Here is a 24,271-nt window from a genome sequence, read left to right as displayed (position 1 = left end):
ATAATCAGACAATGATTAACTTTTATTTAGGACATATGAATATATAATTAAAGGTATAAGATAAGTTCACATTAATGTGTTCAGCTTCATTGGTTTGCGTCGTAAATAAACATTATATTCGTGTCATTATTATATGTTTCAAGTAATTGGTATAAGGTAGAGCGCATTATCACACCAAAACAAAAACCGCCGCCTGGATGCTGGTAATTGCAATTTCATTCATCTTTCATGTCAAAGTGACGGTTCCAGGAATTTTACAAGCAACCAAAAAACTGAAATGCAATTATAATGTCGAGCAAATAAATGGCTCAAGTTTTAGGCACTGCAATAGTTAAATACTAATAGTAATAACCTTCAGAAAATATTTGCTTATTTAGCTACCTCCGCTTTTGATCTTACCACCCGCTGATAAGAACTAGAGGTTGTTGTTACAACCAAAAAATTCCTCAATTATCGTACGAGATTGTAAGGTAATTATAGAACCAAAATTAAATGGATATGTTTGTATAATTATGTGCCTTATATATAACCTTGGCCATCTTTTTTATAGAACATAAAAGTACACACAAACACAAATTATAGTAATAGCTTAAAGGAATACCGTTACCAACAGTTGCTGAATAATTTTGTTATTTATAATAATTAAAGTGAGATGGGTCGCGATGTAAAAGAAACAGATGATGCCTCAGAAAAGGGTGCAAGCTAAATTGAGTCATCTCAACAAGTGATTGATTACCGAAATGATTGGCCTCTTCCGAATGCATATCTTTTAACTTTTTGCCGCGTAACGTGCTTTTTTACTTCTGAATACGATTTTAATTCCACGTGAATGCGCACGGTGAGAAATACGTTGCGACTCGTATGACAGCCCTTCACTTGTCGGCATGGCCGAAATGTGTTTCCGATGGTAGTGTGATGATGCATACCTATATACATCGGTATAATCTCTCATCGTGTATAGCATGTTAAGTGTAAAAGGCATCATTAGCGTTTACCGTAAAAAGGCAACCGGAGCAATCATTAAATTCGTAAAATGTTACAAAAAGAAAACAAAAACAACGACATGTCTCGTTACTTGAATTTCCGTTGCTACGAAAGTGAACACAATGATGTCAGTTGCGATAAAAACTGAAGTAAAAAATTATTACTCTTAATAATTGACCATTGCACTCATAGAAGCATTTAGACGTATTTTGTGTTATAGTACGATTTGACTGTAATATAAAACAGCAGACGTAAAAATAATATAATATATAACAACTACTTTATAAGGTACACTTTTTAAATTTTGTTATCTATTATAATTATAGTGCAACGTCGCTTCTGTTTTCTATTAAATACAATATTTTTTAACTTATATTACTTTTGCATATGGATGAATATTATATTTTTATTCACACTAGCAATTACTTGTTACCGACATAAATAGTTTTTTATTGATAAGCGGAAGCTAGTGGCGCATAAAAGTATATTAATTAATGACATTGGTATATTAACATTGAGTTTTATATATCTTTTATACATAATTATTTTACATAATTAAATTTAATTCTTGTAACATGATATTGAGACGTGTTTTTTGTTGAAATATTGAAATGATAATCGCAGGTAAATGGTAATGGTGTACGTCTTGCGACCCCTCAAGTGACGTGGAATATAAAATGAGGTGACTGACTACATACGAGATGATTAATTACCACAGCTTTGTATGATTGATCGATTTTCTTTCACGATCTTGGTTGCAAAAAATCATCAAAAACAATCCTTTCGAGTGTACAAACGTCTCCATGGAGAACATTTTAAAATAAAATTTGTCATCTCAATTGAGATGTAAATAAAGTAATAAACAGAAAGTATACAGCGTGCGAACTTTAATTTAAAATTATTCTTTCGATGTATTTCACATAGCCTATTCCCGTAATAATTTATAAAACAAAGGAAAATTACTCGAAAACCAAGATACTCCTGCGTGCAACAAAACTAATTACATTTTTGCCACGCACACTAAAAAGTTACAAATTATTTACTAAAATTGTCGTTTTTGTTTTATTATTTAAACGTTTGAAGACACGCAACATTACACGTACGCTCGTGAGAATCTGCTATGTTCCTATTTTTTTTAATATTTTGAATTATCAGAGTCTGTATCTGGCTGTGCTGGCAGATTTATACTTGGGAAGTATGACGTCGTCGTGTTATAACAAAGATTAATGCACGCTTTAAATGCTTATAATAAAGCCATTAAATATTTATACGTAAGAATGTATCGTTGTTTTTCTTTTTCCAGCTCGTTAAGGGAACACGGTGTTTGCCGTATTGGAATTATTTTATCATAATACAGTGGTTATTGTTATGCCGATATTATCCGCTAGCCTCCTGGGGCGGTCATTGTGTTCCTATATGGCGAATGTCAAAAGCGTCGTCTTAATTATCAGGCGCGGCCATACAATACGAACTAGATTCGAACCAGATAAGAGCTATATCTAAGTATTGAATGCGGCCGGACTCGCGGCCCACTTACTGCCTTAATAATAACTTCAACCGTGTGTCTCATTGTATCTTTGATTATTCCGATCTAAGCATTGAATCGAGATAAGAATATGAAGTAATAAACGCATAGCTTATTTTGAAAACAAAACAATTAAAATGAGAGTAAACTGGATTTGATGAAATCATTTCATTACTTGTTTATAAAACTCAGTGAGAAGGTATTTCCCCATTTAAACAATGATAGGTTATTATCAAAACAGGATTAACTTGATTCAAGCAGCTGTATTTTCTGGTTATTCAAGCAATCTTGTTAAATTATTATAAAAAATGTTATTGCAATGCACCACTGATCTATTTATTATATCATTTCTTGGGAAGTGGGAGAACAATAAAGGGATTTCCGATTTCCACGGCAAATAATGGATCTGGAAAGAGACAAAGGTGTAGCACCTTTGTCTCTGCGCAAGGTCAACTTTTCCCACGACATCTATTAAACGACTTCAATCACGCGATTCGTGTTATTTAATTAGGACTTTACTAGATCAATAATAAAGTGTAATTAAGAATATTACTGTAACACCAATTAAAAATGATTATGTTCAGCATGTTATTGAAAATTTCAACTTCTACGGTTTTATTAATCAACGTCTTATTACCTGTATAAATAAATATATCTCGTTTAAAAAAAATATTGGTATTTTACCATAAAAAGTGGTGGTTATGAAAGTGAATACGTGAAGGTAAACATGAAACCAGGAGCGGTGAAACTAATACTTGTGGTCAGGCACAGGACGAGTTTAACATAAAAGAACTAAATACATATCATTACTATGGTAAAATGCAATAAAATGCAGTGTTAATATTATATGCAACACTATAAAATTCATTATATATTTTCATCAGTTTTCACTGCATGATAATTAGGTATACAGGTTTGAATATCATGTTTTACGGTCATTTGTGTAAGTACGTAAGCTTTCTAAGTACCAAGTGAGGTAAACATCCGGCCTTTAACCGTTAAAGGCTAAGGCTCAATCGACTACTCACAAATATATGTTTGAATTTACAATTCACGAGATGAAGCTAAAGCTGGTTTGAAATTACCACTTTGATATTAGGATTTAATGTATCGATTACTTCTAAAATTTTAATTTTGTTTACAATGAAAGCTTCACCACAATTTTTTTTAAATAAATCAATGACCCGACACGATAAGAGAACAATCCTGTTAATACCTTGTCTTCTTTGTTTGTCTGTAATCTTTTGTTAAGTAATTTTAATAGTTTATATTAAAAATAGAAAATGATCGAACAAATTGTAAATCTCTGGCTGTCCTGTCCATCATGTTTTTACGGTTAATCAATTTTAATAAACGATATATACAGATGTATATTCATATATATATATATATAAATAATACAAACATATAATATATATATATATATATATATAATACAAACTCCTAATTTTAATTTATAAAATAAAATAAAGCAATGGCGCTACAATCTTTTTAGGTATGGGCCTCACATTTCTGTATCTGCTTCACGATTAATTGTTAATCTAATGGGCAAGTAGGTGATTAGCCTTTTGTGCCTGACACTCGCTGTCGACTTTTTGGGTCTAAGGCAAGCCGGTTTCCTCACGATATTTTCCTTCACCGTTCGAGCCAATGTTAAACGCGCACATAGAAAGAAATTCCGTTGGTGCACAGCCGGGGATCTAACCTACGACCTCAGGGATGAGAGTTGTATGCTGAAGCCACTAGGCCAACACTGCTGACAATTTTAATTTACTATTATAATTTTTGTTCAAATATTAATATAATTTAATATTTGAACAAAAACATGAATAACACTTACCTTAACCGTTTGATTCTTGAGCGGTTTATCAGGATCGTGGATGTACTCGAGCGTAATGCCGTAAAACTGGCCTTTATTGATGTACGTTATTCGGTCATCTTCACGTCGTTGCGAACTACTACTCGCCGTTTCTAAGTGGTACTTGAATCCGTACGGTGAAAACCTACGGAAAAAACACAGCATTAGCATACCTGTCAAACTGTAATCAGATAAAGTGTATGTCAATTGTCATCGTATAAAGATGAATGGATCTAGATAGCGTAAAAGTTGCTACGTTACGAAGTAGCCCAGTAGGCACAAAGTCGTTGTTTAGAAAACATGTACAGTAAAACCAGATTTTTTATATAAAAAAACGCGATTTCTTCTTTGAGATAGTTATCATCAGAAACATGCGACAATAAAGTTTCCCTGAAGTGTAGCAATAAAAGAGATGACAAAAAGTTGAAATCTTAATTGCACCGTCCGCAAGCCTGCTGCGTCATTATATAAAGACGTGAATTTCCACATCTCAGCATGGTAAAAAACTATATTTTCTCGATATTTCCTGCGGTACGCAACGGAAGGGAAACCCCCATAAAACTAGCTGGATCGCGTGCTGGGTGTCATTGCAAACTTATTGCGTGGAAATCGCGACAAAATTATTCGGTCTAAGGCCCAGGAAGGCCAACACCAATAACGTGGCGATCTCAATCCGCGGCCCACGCCCTCAGAGCCTGCGAGACCAATTCAGTCCCCGTCATTATCAGTACACCTCATGATTCAGTCCCTTAAATTACGCAACACGATAAAAAGCTATAAATCCTCACGAAATATTTATTCCAACAATAAATTGTAGAACAACGAAATAGATAGCAAGCTTGCAACGACTTAGTTCGAGTGCTTACACCATTACTTAAAGCTTATTGAAAACAATTTGGTAAACAATTCCTCTGATGTTTGCGATTTAACTGAGTTGGTACTGATAAAGGCTGTGCAATGCAAACTCGGTCCGACATTGACGGATCGGCCGCAGCGGTGCTCGCCTATCTGATTCTCTCTTACTGAACGTAATTTCCATTTGTGACGTGGCTTTCCATTGTCATTGCTGCATTATTTTATGTTTCTTAACTTTGAATGCATATCGTAAAAAGTTTTACTAAGCCTACAAATAGGATGTTCGGAGATACAAAGAGTGGACATAAAAATCGCGCCGTATATCGTCATGTATATATTTTATCACCTGGGATTCAGCCATATACAGTAATAAATAACGTATTGTTTTCCAATGAGGTTCATTACAAATTTCAGCAGCACAGGAGCCAAAAAAAAGATACTTCCTGCGTGAAGACGAGAGCCTTTCATGAATAAATCAATCGATGAGGCGCGGAAATTGATGAGTGAGCAAAAAGCCTTGGATTGCAGCGACAACAAAGTGCTCGCAATAAAAACGCACAATAAGATAAGAGTGCGCAGGCGTCCTGCGGGGCCTGTGAGCAGCGCCGCCAAATTAGATGCGCATAAATCTGACCCTCTGTGTATTACTTTACCACTCACTATGATAGTTCGCTATATTTATTCAGCTTTGTTTAGATGGCTTATACTTATGATACCACATTGCATTTCACTCATAAATCTAAAAGAAACTGCAATCGTAAAACTGTAAATTTTGTGTATAAAATAATAATGTGATTGTTTTTACCCGTTCTTAATAAACGCACATCGACTTTACTAGCTTGAACTTTTTTTCGTCATCATTTTTCTCTTGCTAACACTTCACTATATATTATATTATTACTAACATACCAATCGCAAAATTCAACCTTACCGGTTGATTAAATTGTCAAATGTAAAGGGATTATTATTTTTATACTTGTATGTGTTCAATTTAAGTACGAACATTAAAAGTAAAAAATGTCTTAATATATAAAAGGAATGCTTTCTGTAATCGTTAACATATATGGACTGGATGATGTAAGGATCGCGTGCAGACCGCAATCCTGTATCGTCAGTATGATTGCATTTAGTAATTAGTATCTATGTATATATAATCGTATAGATTAAGGGTAATGTATAAACGAGAAAGATTAAACCACTTAGAGGTGTAGAAGCAATTCATCGCGCAGGAAGTAATTTGAAAGTCTCGAAACATTTCAAGATGTTAAAAAGTAATGCACACATTTAAAGATTGAGTTACTAGAAATGAATTCCTTTTCCTGACTGGAATTATACTAGAAGCAAACAGTGAACGGGAACTCCATACCAGTTTCGTAAAAGTGGAAATGTAAATACCATATTGTACTTTAATTTACCAGGTTATAATTTTTCAGTCCATTAAAACCTAACGTATGTTAAGTACGGTTGGTTAATTATACGCTGTGAGAAATATTGTTTTTAATTGTTGTGGCAATATAAATATTCGCCTACAACAACGTACTCCGTGGAGGTTTTTAGAGTCGGGTTAGGTACCAGTCGACAAATTTTAGAACTGCTAAAATATAGCGACTGGAAAAGGTAATAAGTTTATTTGGCGAGGAAATTTTTTCCTTATACAAAAACAATCAAAAGCTAATGTATTGTACATTAACAGCTAATTGATAAGCATTATTAACAGCTAATTGATATGATAGCAATGCTAATAATTTTCGTTTAATAAAGTTCGTAAATATTCTAAATCTCAAGATAAATATTAAAGATATATTCACCAAGGGCGTTAAAATAAAAATGTTTTACTTACTTCCTGTATTACCTTGAAATTTCCTTTGAATGCATGAAAAAAGGAAAACATAAAGAAGGTAGTTTCGAGTAATATTTATGGCAGATAATTCAACATGTCTAATAGTTTATAGATATTGAATCGAGCGTATTTAACAATTAACTTAGTGATAAGAAAAAAAAACACTTTAACTGGCACATAATGTCATCGCATCAGGGCAATAGCCTCACAAAAACTTTAGTAATTTTCTTTTATTTAAAGTATAGAAAAACGTTGAAACGTTGTTGCATGTTTGGTGAAAAATCCTAGGTTTGTAATAGTTAGATAAGGTTTGTCAGTTGACTCAATAATTCTTTAACCAAATAAGATGTGGAAAAAGTCTTGTCATCGTGTAAACAAACGCAACAAACAACATTCTTCCTTAACATTTATTTATGTTTTAAAATCCATATACCTCTATAGTGTATAACGAAAAAACATCCTAAAATACTTAGACTACCACGTGCGTTTCCACTTATTTTTTGACAACTATATTAAAAACCCACGATCTATTAGCGTCCTAAGCCTACAGACAAGGTAAATGATATGTAACCGTCCGTGAAACAAAAGTTGTTTACTTTTTAAGGTAATTGACATTTCATTCAAATTGGTTTTGACGATGTTCACTATCGTATCGAAACGAACATTACTTGGCAATTGTTAACGAAATAAACTTTCATTTGGGTTGAAGAAAACGTTATTAATATTATCTTATAAATGTACCGAAAATCTTGTTATTTTAAGAAATTTATACTGAAAGTAATCTCAAACGAATTATAGTAATTAATATGATTCGTGTATTTGACTTATTTATTATTGTATGTTAGTCATTAGAAATACCCCATTGGTATATGAAAGTACGATATAGGAGATACGAAATGATTAACATGATTTGCGGAATCATTAACTACTTGTACAACAGTATTCAAACTGTAGTTAATTAAACTATTTTGTATTCTTATTATATACTCTTAGCTTTTGTTTTCTTAATGTTTGTATTAATTCGTTGTTATTACTTATTTTTACTGTATTATATTTAACTTTTATACGAATTTCTTGTCTATAAATTCATACAAGGATTAAGCAAGCTAATTATTTAACATATCATTTAGAATGCCATTCGGCAAATGTGAGCTACGTAAAATATGCGTTAAAGAATGTGATTGTGCATATTTTAAAGCAGTTCTGCTCGCTACGTCTCATGTTCAATTGTACGTTTCATTAAGAAATAGCTCTGAATGCTAATTAATTTATCCATTTGAATTTGTACAGTTTTACGTAACTAATTAACGCGCAAAGCGTAGCGTGGCTCGTAGTTTTAGTTTCTACAAAATTTAACGAACATAAGATGTTTTAAAATATTAAAATTAAGTTTTTGATGCCATAAACAGGTTCCAATTAGAAGTCGGTGACGTATGATACAAATGTAGGATGGTGAATTGAATCTTAAGTGATCCCCTGAGGCTTTATTCGTAAAGAGATTATATATTTGAATTAGTTTAGTATTTTTAGCAAGTTTGTTAACAAAAAAAATTTAATACCTATATGAGCCTTTCAGTATTACGAATGAAGTATACTATGTCAAACATAATAATTAAATTCTAATGTAAATTATAAATGGATACTCACACTTTAGCAATTTGTATTTTATCGGCATCATTCTGTCTACCGAAATCGTGCCAGGGTCGGGTGCGCGGCGCTTGCGCAGGGGAGTGGTGAGCTGAGGGAGTCCCACGTCCATCGTCTCCCACTGGCTGCTGGCATATTACTGTATACTCGAACGACTGTAAGAAATAGTTGATTACTATGCTATCTTGCATTTATATAAAAGCATGCATAAATAAATTAATTCGATATATTGTGTTTTTTATTATTATTTTGATTTTGTTCACACGAGTACTTCAAAAGAAATGTATCCTTTTATGATCTTTTATCTTTAAAAATACGATTTGTCCCAAATGCTTAAGTCTGTAGTAATATTAAGTTGATTTATATTACAATACCCTTAATTTACCAAGCGTTGTTGGAGGGAGTATAAATATTGAAAACAAATAACAAAGCATAACAAAACCTCGGGTATAGTATACTATTAAAGTGATTTAAAACAATAATAAAATTATGGTTAGCTTTGAATTTACAATATATTTAATATACCTAACTAGCAATAATTATATTTTTTTAAATCAACTAAAACTTGATATAATTCTATGCCCGAATATGGTACCGGTACTAAAATACTTAACACTCAATTCAATCAACAACACTTCACAATATTATTGTATAATTTTTAAAGTTTATGAACGTAAAATGAATTAATAATTGAATCAAAATAAATTTATATAAGTATTCTTATTAGGAAAAAACATACTGTAATGTGGTTGATGCGTGTGTAATAAATAATTCTTTCTACGCAATGGGATCGCATGCGATTATCTATAACTCCTAACATTAAACTATATGAATCTGATGTTCGTAATACGATAAAAGCTTTATTTATTTATATACAAGACGTATAATAATAAAAAATTAAATACGTATAATTTCACCATTTCCACTAGTCCTCATCATCAGATCATAAATAGTTAATGTACTCCAATTATTTTTTCATCTAATCTATTATAACAACCTCCCTAGGAATCTACTATAGAACATATAATAATATATAACAAACGTTTTAACAACGCGTTCTTACGTAATCATGAAATGTTCTATTTTATTTTGGCATTAAGAATTCCCTATTTACTTAGGTAAATTACATAGAAATTTGTTATCATTAATTACATCGGTATTCCGGTTTAAGTCAGCTTAGTAAGATTTAGTTCGAGACACAAATTGAGCCAACGTAATAATCAAGTTAAGTTTATTGAAGTTAATTCCTAGTTAAGTACAATAAACAATAAAGCGTTAGAATCGACAATACTCGTGAGCGCCACACCTAGTAGTAAGAATTAGTCCTTCAATACCATTTATCTACTAAACCGATTATATTTCAACCATGTCAATTTATTATTTTAAATATGTATGTATTAATTTATGTATAACAGATTGCTTCTGAAGGTCTCACATGGCGAATATTATATGAAATGAAACTAGTCACGCGCCTCTACATAAATATTATGTTACATTGTTTTTCGAAGACACTCACATACATTAAAAAATCTTTGATCCTAACAATGTATTTACTAACAATACACTTTTCATTTATATGCCTCAAAATATATTTTTGTAACTATATATAGATTCTACTTCTAATCTCCATGACTTCTTTGTTACTGAAATGAAAAGCATTATGTAATGATTTCATTTGTACCATTAAAAATTACTTATATTTATTAATTAATCAAAACCAAATTCGTAATGGATTCCAAATATCTAATTAGTTAAAAGTATTTTTAAAAACTTTATCCTATCATTAGGCTTAATTCGAATATCTGCTACTCATCGCACTAACCGTAATTTAAAAGTTTAATTAGTTAACTTATTTGGTACTTATTTTATAATCAACCATGTCTAGCCTAGATATTTTGGCGTCCCTTAAGTTTTTTTTTAAATTATGTCTATTAAATACGTAACTATATTTGAACTTACATAAAACTAAAATGTGTATTTAGCATAATCAATATTAACTCATTTCTACTCGCCGTAATGGAAGTTATGTGATCGTTTTGTTTTGTTTACTTTTTTGTTCGACGTTTTCATTGTTTGAAGTCTTAAGCGGCTTATTACTAAGCGTATTGAAAAATATATATAAAAACCAGTGACCAGTGAGAGCGGGGGGCTTCTCAGAATGTAGAATATAGGAACCATATTTAAAAATATTATTTAATTTCTTAGGTGTCTAAGTCAGTAATCATTTGAAGATTTTAATTTGTAAATAATATAGTTCTTTTGTAGGTTACTGTAATAGTTTTTCAAGACGTATTTCAATGACTAGACGTACTAATGTTAATTCTGCCAGATTATTCTTATTTGAATAAAAACATCTGAAAGTGTTAAATGACAGAAGCGCGTGGGACATCCAAAAAGTCAAAGAATGTAGATTTATAGTAAAAAGCAAATCCGTAATTTGTGTCATTTGGTAGAAGTACTACATTTATCTTCCTTGACTTTTTAGATACATTGTGTTTTGCGTGGCTAGCATGAATTAATGTGATTGGGAAGCCCGCCCGCCCGCGCCCGTGTCACTCGTGGCACCGACCTGCTGAACGGCTGTGTGATCTCGAGGAGTAACGGCATCAGCTCCAATGCCACTGTCCGGTGAAGGCAGATCAACCGTTAGGCCAGCTGCAGCGATCACACTTTTGCTGTGGTATCTAGGCGCCGCATAGCGCTCACCAAACGCCGAGGCGGAAGGTGATTCCGTATCACTATAGGGAGGTGCAGCTCTCTGCTGGTAGCCATCACCGACGAAGTATTCTCTATAATAGGGCTCTCCTGAGAAGGTGGTGGACTGCCGCGTGTACTGGTCTCCATATGGTGTGGGACTTGGGGTGCCCGGCGGAGCGAACATCTGTGCGGCGTACATGGCCGCGTCTGGCAGCAGCGAGCCTGCTGAAGAGGCGCGCGATGGCACCGGCGATGGCGATGCGGCCTCGCCCCCCTCGACCGCCACCTGCGGACACACGCGCCTGTTACACGCGCTCTCCCACGACAACTGTCCACTCCGTAACGTCGACGCGTACATGCCGCGTCAAAGCACAGTTCACAGCTCCTAGCACTAGTTGTCTATACACGATCACTTATCAAACTATCCCGGATAGTCCTGCGGTTCACCTGTAGCGGTGGACGCTGGGCGGGCGCAAGCCGGCCTGACCGGGGCGCGGGCGGGCGCTGTTAGAGCGACTAGAGCGAGCGGCTCGCATCGTACGTGAATCGCAACGAATGAAACATGAGTGACCGGCAAAGAAAGTGTGTAAGTGCGTGCGCGCGCGACGGCGGCGAACGGACGTGTGACGCACCTTGTGTCGCGGCGGCTTCAGCGCGTGTTCGGGCTCGTCGACCACCTTGCGGCTGAGATCCTCGGGCTCGCGCTTCACGAGGCCCGCGTGGAGTAGACCCGACAGCTCGCCCAGCTCCGCCCCGTGCGCTCCATTGGTTGCCTTCAACGTACCGCCGGCCCTGCGGAGGGGAGGGGCGTCATTGGCGATACTGCGCGCGCGGCGCTATATTATCTACTTTGCAATGCGCGCGCAAAATCACTTGTTTAAAAATAATTATTCAAACTTAGTATTTAATTACTAATTTACTACATTAATCGGTAATTCCAATATTTAGAATTTCAAGGCTATTGATATATCTTGTATTTAAACATTTACATTAAAGTATCTAAAACTCTTAAACCTGAAAAACGAATAAAAAACATTAAATACAGAAAAAAATTATATTATGTAACATGCAATGTGCATGTGAGAAAGATACTTTCTCATTAAGCAAGGATGAATGTTATTTATCTTATTACACGACACATGCAAAAATATAAAAAAGTGGTAGGTAGGTAGGTAGGTACTTAAAGGAACAGGACAGGACATATGAAACTCGCATAGACGAACTCTTGGGGCTCTACTTATCATAGAGAGGCTATATTACCACATTAAATTCTATAAATCATATTGTAATTTTAAAAAAAATTCTCCTGAAAGATAATTTTATTAGGGTTAATATTTAAAGATCTATAGTCCTTGTTAGTATCTGAAACATCCCATTTGTAAAATAATAGGTCATCTCACCTAGCATACTTAATTTAAAGAAGTTGAATGATTTATTTTTAAATAAGTATGAGTACACTGGTGCCTACTTAATTACCAATGCCTATGTATTTCGAAAATGATTACACAGCAAAATTTATTTAAAATGTCATTTCGGGATATTCTAGAAAATGCTGTCACAAAATCTACACACCCCAATCCTTTCTTTAGAAACGATCATAAAACATGTCAAGGTCATTTATAAAGTTATTTATTTTGTCAACTTCATAAAGTTTTAAATTTTGTTAATAATGACAACTAAATTAAGTTTTCTTCATTTATTCATCTAGCTTTAGTCGGATGAAAAAAATATTTATTAGGTTTAATGGTAATTCACGATCACAACATATAATGCGAAAAAAATATCTTAAATCTTAGCGCTAATAGCAAACTGTCAAACCCTTTGTTTTTATTTTATTTATTTTTTATTTTTTTATTTATTTACACTTCGTTACACTACAAAATAAAAATAAAAATTAACATAATTAAATCAAAAGGAGGGCAACTGGCGGCCTTATCGCTTACGAGCGATCTCTTCCAGGCAACCACTGTGAGTAAAGAAAAAAATAAATGTATTAAATAAGATAAATATTTTTATGTGATTGTTTACAATGTAATAATATTAAATCACCCATAAAGTGTTGTTGTTGGGCTTTGAACATTTAAGACTATTACAAATACCACAGAGGCAGTTACATTAAATTCGCTTGATTTGTTCGCACATGAGACGTGGACATCTTTGCGGGGCGCGGCTTTCGTCGGTGTCAGTGCGCCGATTTATGATAATTGAAGGCGTGTTTCATTGGCGCTCTGATGTTTATTTTAGATAAGAATCCCTGTTGGCACTATTTCATGCGATTCGGTCAGGACTCGACCTCCCGCAAGCTGATCCAGCCGTGTCCGATTGCAAGCCGTGTCCGTCTGCCATCGCTCATTCTTTACGATTTATGCATAAGTATTGAAAATATACGAGTGTGAAATTTACATGTAATAAAACTACAAATTTTAATTAATTCTTTTTAACTTCAAGTAATAAATTATTAAGGGAATGTTTTGACATTCGATAAAAAAGACTGATGTTATTACAAAAGATGCAAATTAAGTTCAGTTAATCTGGGTACAGCATGCCTACGGCGAGGTGGCAAACTTTAGTTATTCATTTGCGTTGAGTACAATGCGTTGTTTGCTTGTCATTTATTGTAAGCTTACAGACTGCCTTTCGTCGGCAGCTGAGCCCTTAACATTATTTTAATGCAATTGACATTACAATAATACATAAAACACTCCAAGTAAAGACATATTTAAAACTTAACTGTTTACTGAACATATTTTAAATAAATTTATAATCTGTAAAATATTTTAATTAAATTTAAAAATAAATAAATATCATTAAAAATAATAAACAGACCTTCATTTTGATAATATATTTGTATCATACTAATTTGAAATAGACGATGTTATTCACTCCAATGGATATATGGTGAATGAATATAATTCTGAGATGTTCAGTTATTCTCTCAGTCTCTCAAGATCTATAATCTGATAACAGTGTCATGTTGCAACATTAGCATTTCACTGCTTAATAAAATAGGAATTCACCTTCCTATCTACCTACTTTTCGAATGCAAATATAAAAATTTCTATGAATGGATAATCGCGACCGTACTCATATATCAGATGCGATCGCCTTTATAATTATTTGCAATGTTTACTTAACACCCTTTCACACATGAAGACACTTTCATAATGCTCTCCACCCCACCCCTCGTGAAATGAATCCGTTACATTTGTGTCGTCTTATCTGATACTAAATTGATCGCATCTAAGAAATCTGTTTTCTAAACAAAATTCTTCGACATACGCGCCACAAGCTAATTATGCATATCTAATGTATTAATTAATTACACAGGAAGACATAACCTCAATAAATTTAATTTACTACATTCGTTGTTGATAGCATATTTAATATCTACAGTTAGGTATGTGTTAAAAGCAAGAAGTATGTTCACATTATAGGTTAAATGTTTCTTAAGTAGTTAAGGCTTTAATTGATTTAATGTAATGTTGTAGCTCTCGAGGAGATATAATCTATAAATAAATAATAATTTCTTATTCTCGACATAGCAGTTATTCTTGGACTACGTAGACGATAAAAATCAAAGGCGACGACAGTTAAACATCGTTTGACGAATAGATTAAAATCTATCAAAAGATAAAGCCAGATGAAGAAGGCGCTTGCAGCGGATGTGAGTAACGTAAATCCATTCTATTTGAATATATCATTCGATAAAATGTAGGTTTATTGCTACTTTTCTCACGGAACTGATATCTAATATATTTAAAAAAAAACTTTTAATTGAAAACATTTCGCCATTTGTCCAAGCCATTAAACATAAATATTTGATTGCGTACTCGACTTTCCAATTTAAGGCATTTAGTTTTTTTCCTATACCTATAGGTCGAACCGTTAGGTAAACATTTTTGTGGTACATGTGCTAGTAATTATTAGTTAAGTTGAATTATATAAGTCTCGTAGCAATAACCGTTTGAAAACTTCAGCTGTTCCAGTATAGAAAAGAAAGGATATAACAGATGTCCCAAGAATGGTCAAGCCCTGATTGCTCGATGTCCGATGACCATCGCTTTAAAGGAACTTAACAAAGTCTATCTTTTTACACATTATCTTTTCAAGGGGACGGGTGATTCCAGGGGAGTTGAATGGTATTAACTGCTATGCCACTAACAATACAGATATCTTCAAGAGGAACCGGTTTCAGATGTAAATGGGTCACACGGTTCCAGCTACCGAGGTTTGTAAAGAAACCGCGACATTGCCATTTTAAATATGACTGTTTTTATTTCCGAAGTAGGTATCTATTAACGACAATTGTGAAATATATTTTGCAAGTATATATTTAAATATTATTTAAGTTCCTCAAAACGATTTGATGGGATATTTTACGAGATTAACATTTCAAAATTATGTATGTAAAAGTCAAGCAAATAAATTGGAAATTATGTGTATGAAAACCACTCGAGATATTTTATCGCACAATTTTCCTATTAGATGCGAAAAGGACCGTGGGGGTCAGGAGGTTGAGGCTGTCCTAAGGCCATCAGAAGGCGCGTTTCTTTGCGTCGCACTAACGCAAATGTTCGACCTTATATTATTATTAGTTGTGGCGGCTGTTTTCACCTAATACTCGACGTACATATTACAAGATAACTAAGTCGCCCGCGCACGACACTTTTACGAAATGTTACCGCCTACGATGCTCGAAACACAGTGCACTAGTTAATTTCGTTATGTATTTATTCCATTCAAATATCACTGGCGATTTAGACAACAGAGAGCCGAAACTGATGCTCTGGCACTAAACTATATAATGGATTAGCATACAAACGTGAGCTGCGACACGGCAGACTCGGATGGGTGCGGGCGAGTTGGGCATTCGTTATAATATTTGAATGTATGAATGAGAAATAGCTGCGCTGGAGTGGGCGCGTGGGACGCGTGCCGACAATGCACAGACAAGTCCTGGGCGTCCTTGTCAATGTGAGCCGCTTCCAGCCACATCCGTCTCATGTCATTATTTGTATTTATGCACTCCCGTACATAGTGACGGAGATGACAAGCGAAAAACCATCAGGAAGGTAGAATAAACTATGATGCGATAGTTGAGTTGAAAATATAAAAGTCATGACGTGGAGCAGAACTTTTCAGTTTCGTTTATTTGATAAAATAAGTTTATCGGTAAAATAAGTTTTACGTGCAAAAACTGATTAATCTTCGAGCTGTCTCATAAAACTACGGCTAAAATATATGGATTCCGGACTATTATGGTCTTAATAAAGCGAAGAATATATTTAAAAAAATTGTGAATTAGAACTAGTTTAACTTTTTAATATCGTGTTTATGCAGTATAATAAAATTTCCATAAAAGAATAAAATGGAATATAGTAGATCTGTTAACATTATGCACTCCCTTCTTTTGAGAATGTGTCACGGCGTTTGCTCATTTTTGTGTCGCATTCAAAGGATGCTGTTAACAACCACTCTCAAAGAGCGAGGATAATTTGATCGGGGTCGTGTTTCTATGGGAATACCGTTGAATGCATTATCACTATCATTTTAATACGCGACCTTTGGAATATTTGGATTTGAAACCCACGACAAAAATTCAAATTATATTCATTATAAAATGATGTTAAAAAATTACCTATTATTTAATAAGAGAGATTAATTAGATTTTAAGTATTTTTCATATACTAGCGACATACATATAAATATATAGAAACGAATATCATAAATACAATGGAACATATTATCTTCAATAGTAATATTTTTTTAACATTATTGATTAAATTGCCAATTGAACAGCAAAAATATGTTAATTTCTAACATGATATACGCGAAAAAGGGGATAAGACGCTCCAAGCAGTTGCGAATTCTTTCGTTAATCTTGCTATAGGTATTCAAATGAGCGCTTATGATTTATTGAGTGGAACATTAGCATTTTTATTATTTGTTATTCTTACACCTTTCGTTAGGGCCGGAAGCCACGCGGCCTGTGTCTCTGTCTAGTGAGCCGTGAGACTCGGCAATCTACACAAGGAACTGCATAAAAACTGTACTACACTTACTACACAAAAGGCGAATATTAACATAGTTTACATATAAATTTTACGCGAATTCATTCTCTTATTAAGAGCGCCTCGATATTCTTCGATTATAATAATAATTGTACCGGTGCACAAACGTTGTGATGTACTGCCGTGAGAATCGACAACTGATTTTCCACAATATTTTCAAACACTGATAGGCATCCATTTATTGTAATTTACACCTCAGGGCTTGAATATAGATTAAATGTCTTGTATGGAAAACATCGTATGCTGTATTTTTGTGTAATTAATTAAATATAGCGATTCACATAGAGCACAGTAACGCCTAGATTTGGCTTTTACATATACAATTTAAATGTTTTATTATTCTTGAGAATGTTTCAATAATTTTCAGTTAGATGCATGCAGTGACGGAAGTATTACAGTGACAGTAGCAGTGGCATATATATTTTTCACTCTCTGTATACTTATGATGTTTCTTATAATTTTTTGCGCTTAATGTAAGCATATAATTTATATAGAAATTTAGGACTATTCTTAAAAGTGGTGGAAGAGATATGTATGGGTATACAATTATGTAATTTATATCAAAATTATAATAGAACTAAGAACATGCACAGGTATAATAAGGTACTATTTTCAAGAATTCACCTGTAGCATTTTACTTCACTTAAGAAAAATCGCTGACGTGGCATTATATTTTAAAGCTTCATTACTTACTGCCATACATCCTTATGAAGGGTTAAATGAGTATCTTGTCCGAGAGGAGGGAGTTTGTAGTAATCTGTGACGAGCGACTGTGGCTGCTGGTCCTCTGCAACTCCCAACACTGCAGAGGTGGCGGCACTCAGAGGATGCTCTGGACCCGTGGTGTAGTAGGCTCGCCAGGAATCTCCACTCACTTCCATAACTTCTTTGCGCCTTCTATTGACAAAACCAAATTTGGGTTAGAAAAAATTATGTTATTTATTAATATATTTTACATAACATTTACTCTATATCTTAAATAAGTCGTGTAAAATGTGTGTGCATGCCTGCCAAATTATGTTTACATTAACAGTGCTTAAAGGTTGCAGTGTTGGCCTAGTAGGTTCAGCGTGTGACTCTCATTCCTGAGGTCGTAGGTTCGATTCCTGGCTGTGCACCAATGGATTTGCTTTCTATGTGCGCATTTAACATTAGCTCGAACGGTGAAGGAAAGCATCGTGAGGAAACCGGCATACCTTAGACCCACAACATCGACGGCGAAGGTTGTAACGCCATTGATTTATTTTCTTTTAATTAAAGGTTGCGGGTTACTTATGGTTTTCCTAGTTTAAGTGCACTCTGCAAATATTTATTGAAAGCACATATATTATATATTTTATAATAATTATTGGATTTCTTTTTTTCATTATTATTATTAAAGTAAAAGTAATTTTAGTAAAGAATAGCTTTCCTTTCCTAACCTAACCTTTCTGTTTCTTTTTTAACGTTTTTTTCGAAAAGGAACAAAAGTTCAAATTAAGTTAAGTCATCACGTGTTTTGCTATTCAACGTGCATACAAATGTAAACAGTAACTTCCATAAATATATCGAATACAGTTCCAATAATATTAATTATTATGAATATTATTTGAAGCTTAATGAATAAACCTTACACGATTTCTTAATTTCATCGCTTTAAAAACTCGTCTGTATTATGACGTTTAAGCCCGCATTGCTTGTGGTATAACATGAGGTCATTTTTCATTGAGTCTATTGAATGAATTGAAGAAGCAACGTGAAATACCCGTAACGTAGTTTTACGAGACTGACTACAAGTTACGAACCAGTTATTAGGTGTGACCATTTCGGTACGAATACTGACCTTTGTAACCATCTGCAGTCGTCATAATGTGACGATACAACGTACTAATTGTTGCGTACATTGAGTGACTCAGCAAGCCTAGTGGCCAGTTCACCAAACAAGTTATCAGACAGGATTAGAACCTACGTTGCGATCAACGCTGTCCAGCCTCTGGCTTAGATGTTTACTCATTATGCGATGTTTACAAGGGTATACGCTACGCTAAGTGCTCACTGCACTTGCCACGTAAATTGTGTGATGATGATTCAAACCCGTTAATAATATAAGGATAATATGTCTTAAGGTGGTAATTAATATTTTCTATAGTGCCTTAGTAAATAGCTAGAGTTCTCTAGTATTACGATGGAAAAAGTTTTGGATTTGTTTATAAATTGTATAGCTATGTAGTGCTTATACGTAATGGAGGAAACTTGGTACCACTCAACCTGAACGTAGAACAGGTCCACCACACTTGCAGAACCGGAAGGATACAAGGCAAATCCCTGTTCCCTCGCAACCAGTTTAGGTTGTCTGACGTCATACTCAGCGGTATACGACGATGCAAATAAATAAATAAAAAATGTTGGAAGCACGCGTCGGACGAGTTTGACCGGATCGTAGTTCTACCTGATTCCTGTTCCTGGTAGTTTATTGATTAATCTGGCGGTCATGAATTAATACGAAAATTCCGTACATTGACTCCGCAATCCAAGTTAAAACAGAATAATCGAACTACATGCAATAATAGTAACTAGCAAAGGTAGGTGTGGCTTCCTTAGAAAGGGCAGTTGTATTGGGAATAACTGTAGACGTATCATTTACAAACAATTCTGAAAAAGCTTAGATAACAATACAGTACGTATGGAAGGATCTATGTTATTATAACAAGGCTGTACATTGGTTATCTAACTGGTAATCATATCTTATCAATAACTAGAATATCTTGCTTCTGGTGCTAAATAGGCAAGGCGTGAGTCATTTGACGAGTTAACTGGCCAACGGGTGCACCACGTGAATGAGATTCCGGTAGGTGCTCACGTAAAAATCGTGCAACGAATCTAACAGGTTTGCTGGGGTCCTTGCGAGGCCACCGGGACTGGTCTAACCTGCCCTGCGCACCTGAACCTCGAATTTCCGATCGGTCTTCTAACACGTTTATTTGCGACCGTAAACACACTACCGTTTTTTCACCTACTATAGCTGTGTCTACAAACGGTAAGGTATCGAAAGAATTTGGGACAAACAATTTGAGCAGTCGTTCTAAACAACGCTGTCAAATCGCGCGTCTATAAATAATTAATTGATTACTCTGTTCATTGTTGTGAATTGTTCGCTACATTTAAGCCATTTCGCAATTTGCTTATTCGCTGCGTTTGTTTGATTTTGACTATTGAATGAGGCGATTAGAAAGTATAGCGTGCAGCTGTCACGAAGACGTGACGTATGCTAGAGCGGAACGGATGCTTTGAGCAAAGGGTTGGTAACGTTTCTGTAACATCAAACAAAGAATCCGATGCGGCTATTTATTCACGACAGTCTTAAAGATCTTGTCCTCAGTATAACGCTTGCGTGATACTTAAGTGGCACATTTTACCTGCATTTTAAAACCATAAGATGTCGACGATTAAAATCGAGTCGACATACTAAAAATATTGGTTTGATATGTAGATGTAAAATCAATTAACTATGAGTCACATTTATCTGAGGTCGTGTCGCATGTACAGAGTGTCAGAACGGCGCAGGCGGCGAGTTTCGAAAGGCCTCGTCCATGTCTACGTCCGGTGTCGCGTCCATCTATCGATCATTCGGTTCGTTAATAAATAACACGTTGGCGTCGTCCGTAGCTTATCTCGGCTGCTCGGGCATGTGGAAAAATTTGGTGTAGGTGTCGTAACGGAGCACGCACGTCGCAGCATTGCGTGCCGGAGCTCGCCGCCTGCCGTGCTTATCCTCGTCGGTCGTTGCCTCGGCCGCTTCGTTATTAATCTTTTAATTAAAATGCAACCAGACTCCAGCATAGTTTAATTGCTATTTAAGTACCAATTATACTAAATTGTTCCAAGCTTTCCGTTAAAGAGGCTGATTAAAAATAACCTTTGTATTTCAACTTAATACGTTTTGGTCTATCATTAGGTTTACAGTGCGAAAGAGGAATTTATTAAGAGATTTGGTTGCTTTTCTTGATTTTGTTGCTTCTACAATAAATGTGAAAAATTATTTATTTATTTCAGGTATTTGATAAGAATGGTTTAATACGTTTATTTGCCAAATTGTAGGAAATATATTAGATAAATAAGAAAGTAAGAATACCTACAGAAAAAGGTAGTAACGTTAAAATTTTCCTAATTATGTGTAGTATTAAAAATGTAGAACGTAGATATATAGATGAAACTCCTAATTTGTTACGTCATCACATCATAGGTATACAAAACCATGACGCGGAAAACCTAAGATAAATAATTGTGGAACAGGCTATGCACCTCTAGGCAGGTGCAGGTGTAGGGAAAGTGCAGGGAGTGGCTCGTATCACGCACGCATTATCATCTATGATAAGAGAAACTAGTATCAATCCAGCTAATGATTAATTATGGAACTTATATCACTTACTTATAGGAAGACTATTATATTTTAAATTATTTCGAACATACTTAGCTGTCTATATAATGGAGATAATGATGAAAAAACGTCTAAAGATCTTAATTTGTTAAAGTAATCACTTACTAATAAAACTGTTTTACGCTTACAATTTTACGTTCCTCTGTTTATACATAGTTATTCTTCTTAATTAGGCATTATGTAGCTACGATCATTATTATTATTTTGTGTAAAATAAAGTATTTATGAATAACAGATAATAAAATAAAATTAAGTAACATATTTATATCAAATAAGGTATTTATAAATTCCGAGTCTTTATAATAATTAATTGATGATCAACCACAGTTTTCCTGTGTATGTGAATAATCCTTCCAGCAAATTAAAAACCAATTTCACAAGTATTAGAAATAAACTCTTCTTTCACAAGTTTTTATAAGTATCACATTGACAAATAAAGTAGTTAATATATATATCATAATAATACACATCAGTTAAAAATCTATACGACATAGACGCGATGAGACTCTTGTAATTCATATTTTTTACATCAATATCCGCACAACAATACAAAATGGAATGCTTCTTGCTATTTGTCAATTAAAGAATTCACTGTATCAAACTGCGCTCTTAAAGCATCAAAAAATAAATTCTTCATACAGGTATAAATAAAGGATGACTGAGCTACATCCAGCACAGAATAAACTGAGTAGCATTTTCGACAAACTTTTTGCAGCTTGACGAGGAACGCATATGCGATGATTCATTCGACTTCGTTCCCGTATATGTAGCCAGCGTTATTATTTCTGTTTTCTTAGCATTATATACAAGAAATGGTTTCTTGGAAATACGCACCCACGCAGATTAAATATGAAAACTAAGTTATATCAGGAGTGGATTATTTTCGAACCGATTTGCTTTCCATCTCTTGTGTTGCAACAATTTTGTTTCAAACTTGAAACCCTAAATTGGAAATAAGAATGCTGGTCCACAGTTAATTACAATTGTGAATAATTTTCTTTAAAAAATATTACGGCTATTTTACGTATTATTATTACTACTACTACAACATATTATTAAAATTTATAGGAAAAAAGTTGTTAACGGAAATGTCTTGAGCTCCTTCATAACTCATAAGTTGGCTCTTAACTAACTGTATTGAAAATGCGATACTTGACGTGGACATTAATTGAATAAAGGAACTGTTCCTTTTCACAGTTTTTTGTTAAAACCGTTGACCGTTGATTGACACTAGTCGCGAACACCATGTGATCTTATTGAAATATTTTAAAATCTGCTCAGTAGAGCGTGTTCTGCGCTCATTGTTCACATGTAAATATCAAAATGATATGAATGGACAATAATTTCATTTCATATGTTAGTAGTATTGTTATCCCAACTAACATCGAGTTTGTACATTAGGTCGGCTACAACTTAATAAAAACTACTGTTTGAGACAATTAAAACAAATAGTACTAACATAATTTTTATATTCATATGAAGATACAAGACAAAGAAAAAAACAGAAACATATTTTACAATTCCATACTTAATACATAATGTAAAGGTAGTTATGATTGATGAATCAAAAGCCGTTATATTTTGCAAATAATTCACTGACACCCTGTTCCAATTACGACCCTGAAAGGCTATAAAAACATACAGACGTGTATCACAAATCATTTTAAAATTATCTTTAACGGCCTTAACCACAAAAACATAGCTGCTAAATAATTCGATTCAGCAACATCTTACAAATCAACTATCAGAAATAACATCACCACAAAAAGTTGTTTATTAAATTTTAAAGTTATGCGTGGATTATGATCAAAAGAACAAAAGATAATTGCACATGCTCGTTATCGAAAACATAAAAATAGTTTCTAAGTAGATATCGTTTTATTAATCATTATATGGCAGACAATCATCATCAGATTAGGTTTCATTTTTAAATACACTAATTTTAAATATAATTTTATTTTAATTTGCATACTTGGTATAAGTGTGAAACAAGAGATTTAACCTTTTTGGGATATAAAAAACAATATATCTGAATTATACTAGGTTGGCTACCTTAAATAAGCATGAAGGTATAAATTAACAACAATGTCACATTTTGTGGAGCACAATGCGTGCTGCGATAGCGCAGCACGCATTGTGTAGTGCGAATTGAAACAGGTTGTGGCTGGCAGGTATCTATATTGTGATTTATGCCCGATTATTCTATACTCCACAAGCTATAATTAAATCGCGAATCTATTATGTACCCGTTCCCAAAAGATCGCTGACACGGCCCACGGAAATAAACCAAAAGTGATTTAATACATTCAGTAACAGCTTTGTCCAACTTAAGAAATTTTCGATAAATTGTCTTAGCTATCGACACGTCGCAATATTT

The 24,271-nt window shown here is 34.1% G+C and overlaps 1 protein-coding gene across 3 annotated transcripts in view; it reads right to left on the bottom strand.

Annotated features, from left to right (window-relative positions):
• Positions 1 to 24,271, bottom strand: part of LOC123716004 (protein grainyhead) — a 69,456-nt gene that overhangs the window by 14,584 nt on the left and 30,601 nt on the right. For 2 of the 3 annotated variants that reach the window (XM_045671463.1, XM_045671464.1), the window contains exons 3-7: positions 18,171 to 18,374; positions 12,039 to 12,198; positions 11,279 to 11,692; positions 8,710 to 8,864; positions 4,350 to 4,512 (exon numbers count right to left, since the gene is read on the bottom strand). In XM_045671463.1, coding sequence (XP_045527419.1) covers positions 4,350 to 4,512; positions 8,710 to 8,864; positions 11,279 to 11,692; positions 12,039 to 12,198; positions 18,171 to 18,374 — 1,096 coding nt within the window. The remainder of the gene's footprint in view (positions 1 to 4,349; positions 4,513 to 8,709; positions 8,865 to 11,278; positions 11,693 to 12,038; positions 12,199 to 18,170; positions 18,375 to 24,271) is intronic. The other variant, XM_045671466.1, reaches the window with a different exon arrangement.

This window comes from Pieris brassicae, chromosome 11 (genome assembly GCF_905147105.1).
Source record: "Pieris brassicae chromosome 11, ilPieBrab1.1, whole genome shotgun sequence".
Classification (NCBI taxonomy): Eukaryota; Metazoa; Arthropoda; class Insecta; order Lepidoptera; family Pieridae; genus Pieris; species Pieris brassicae.
This window is presented reverse-complemented; position numbering and strand designations above follow the sequence as displayed.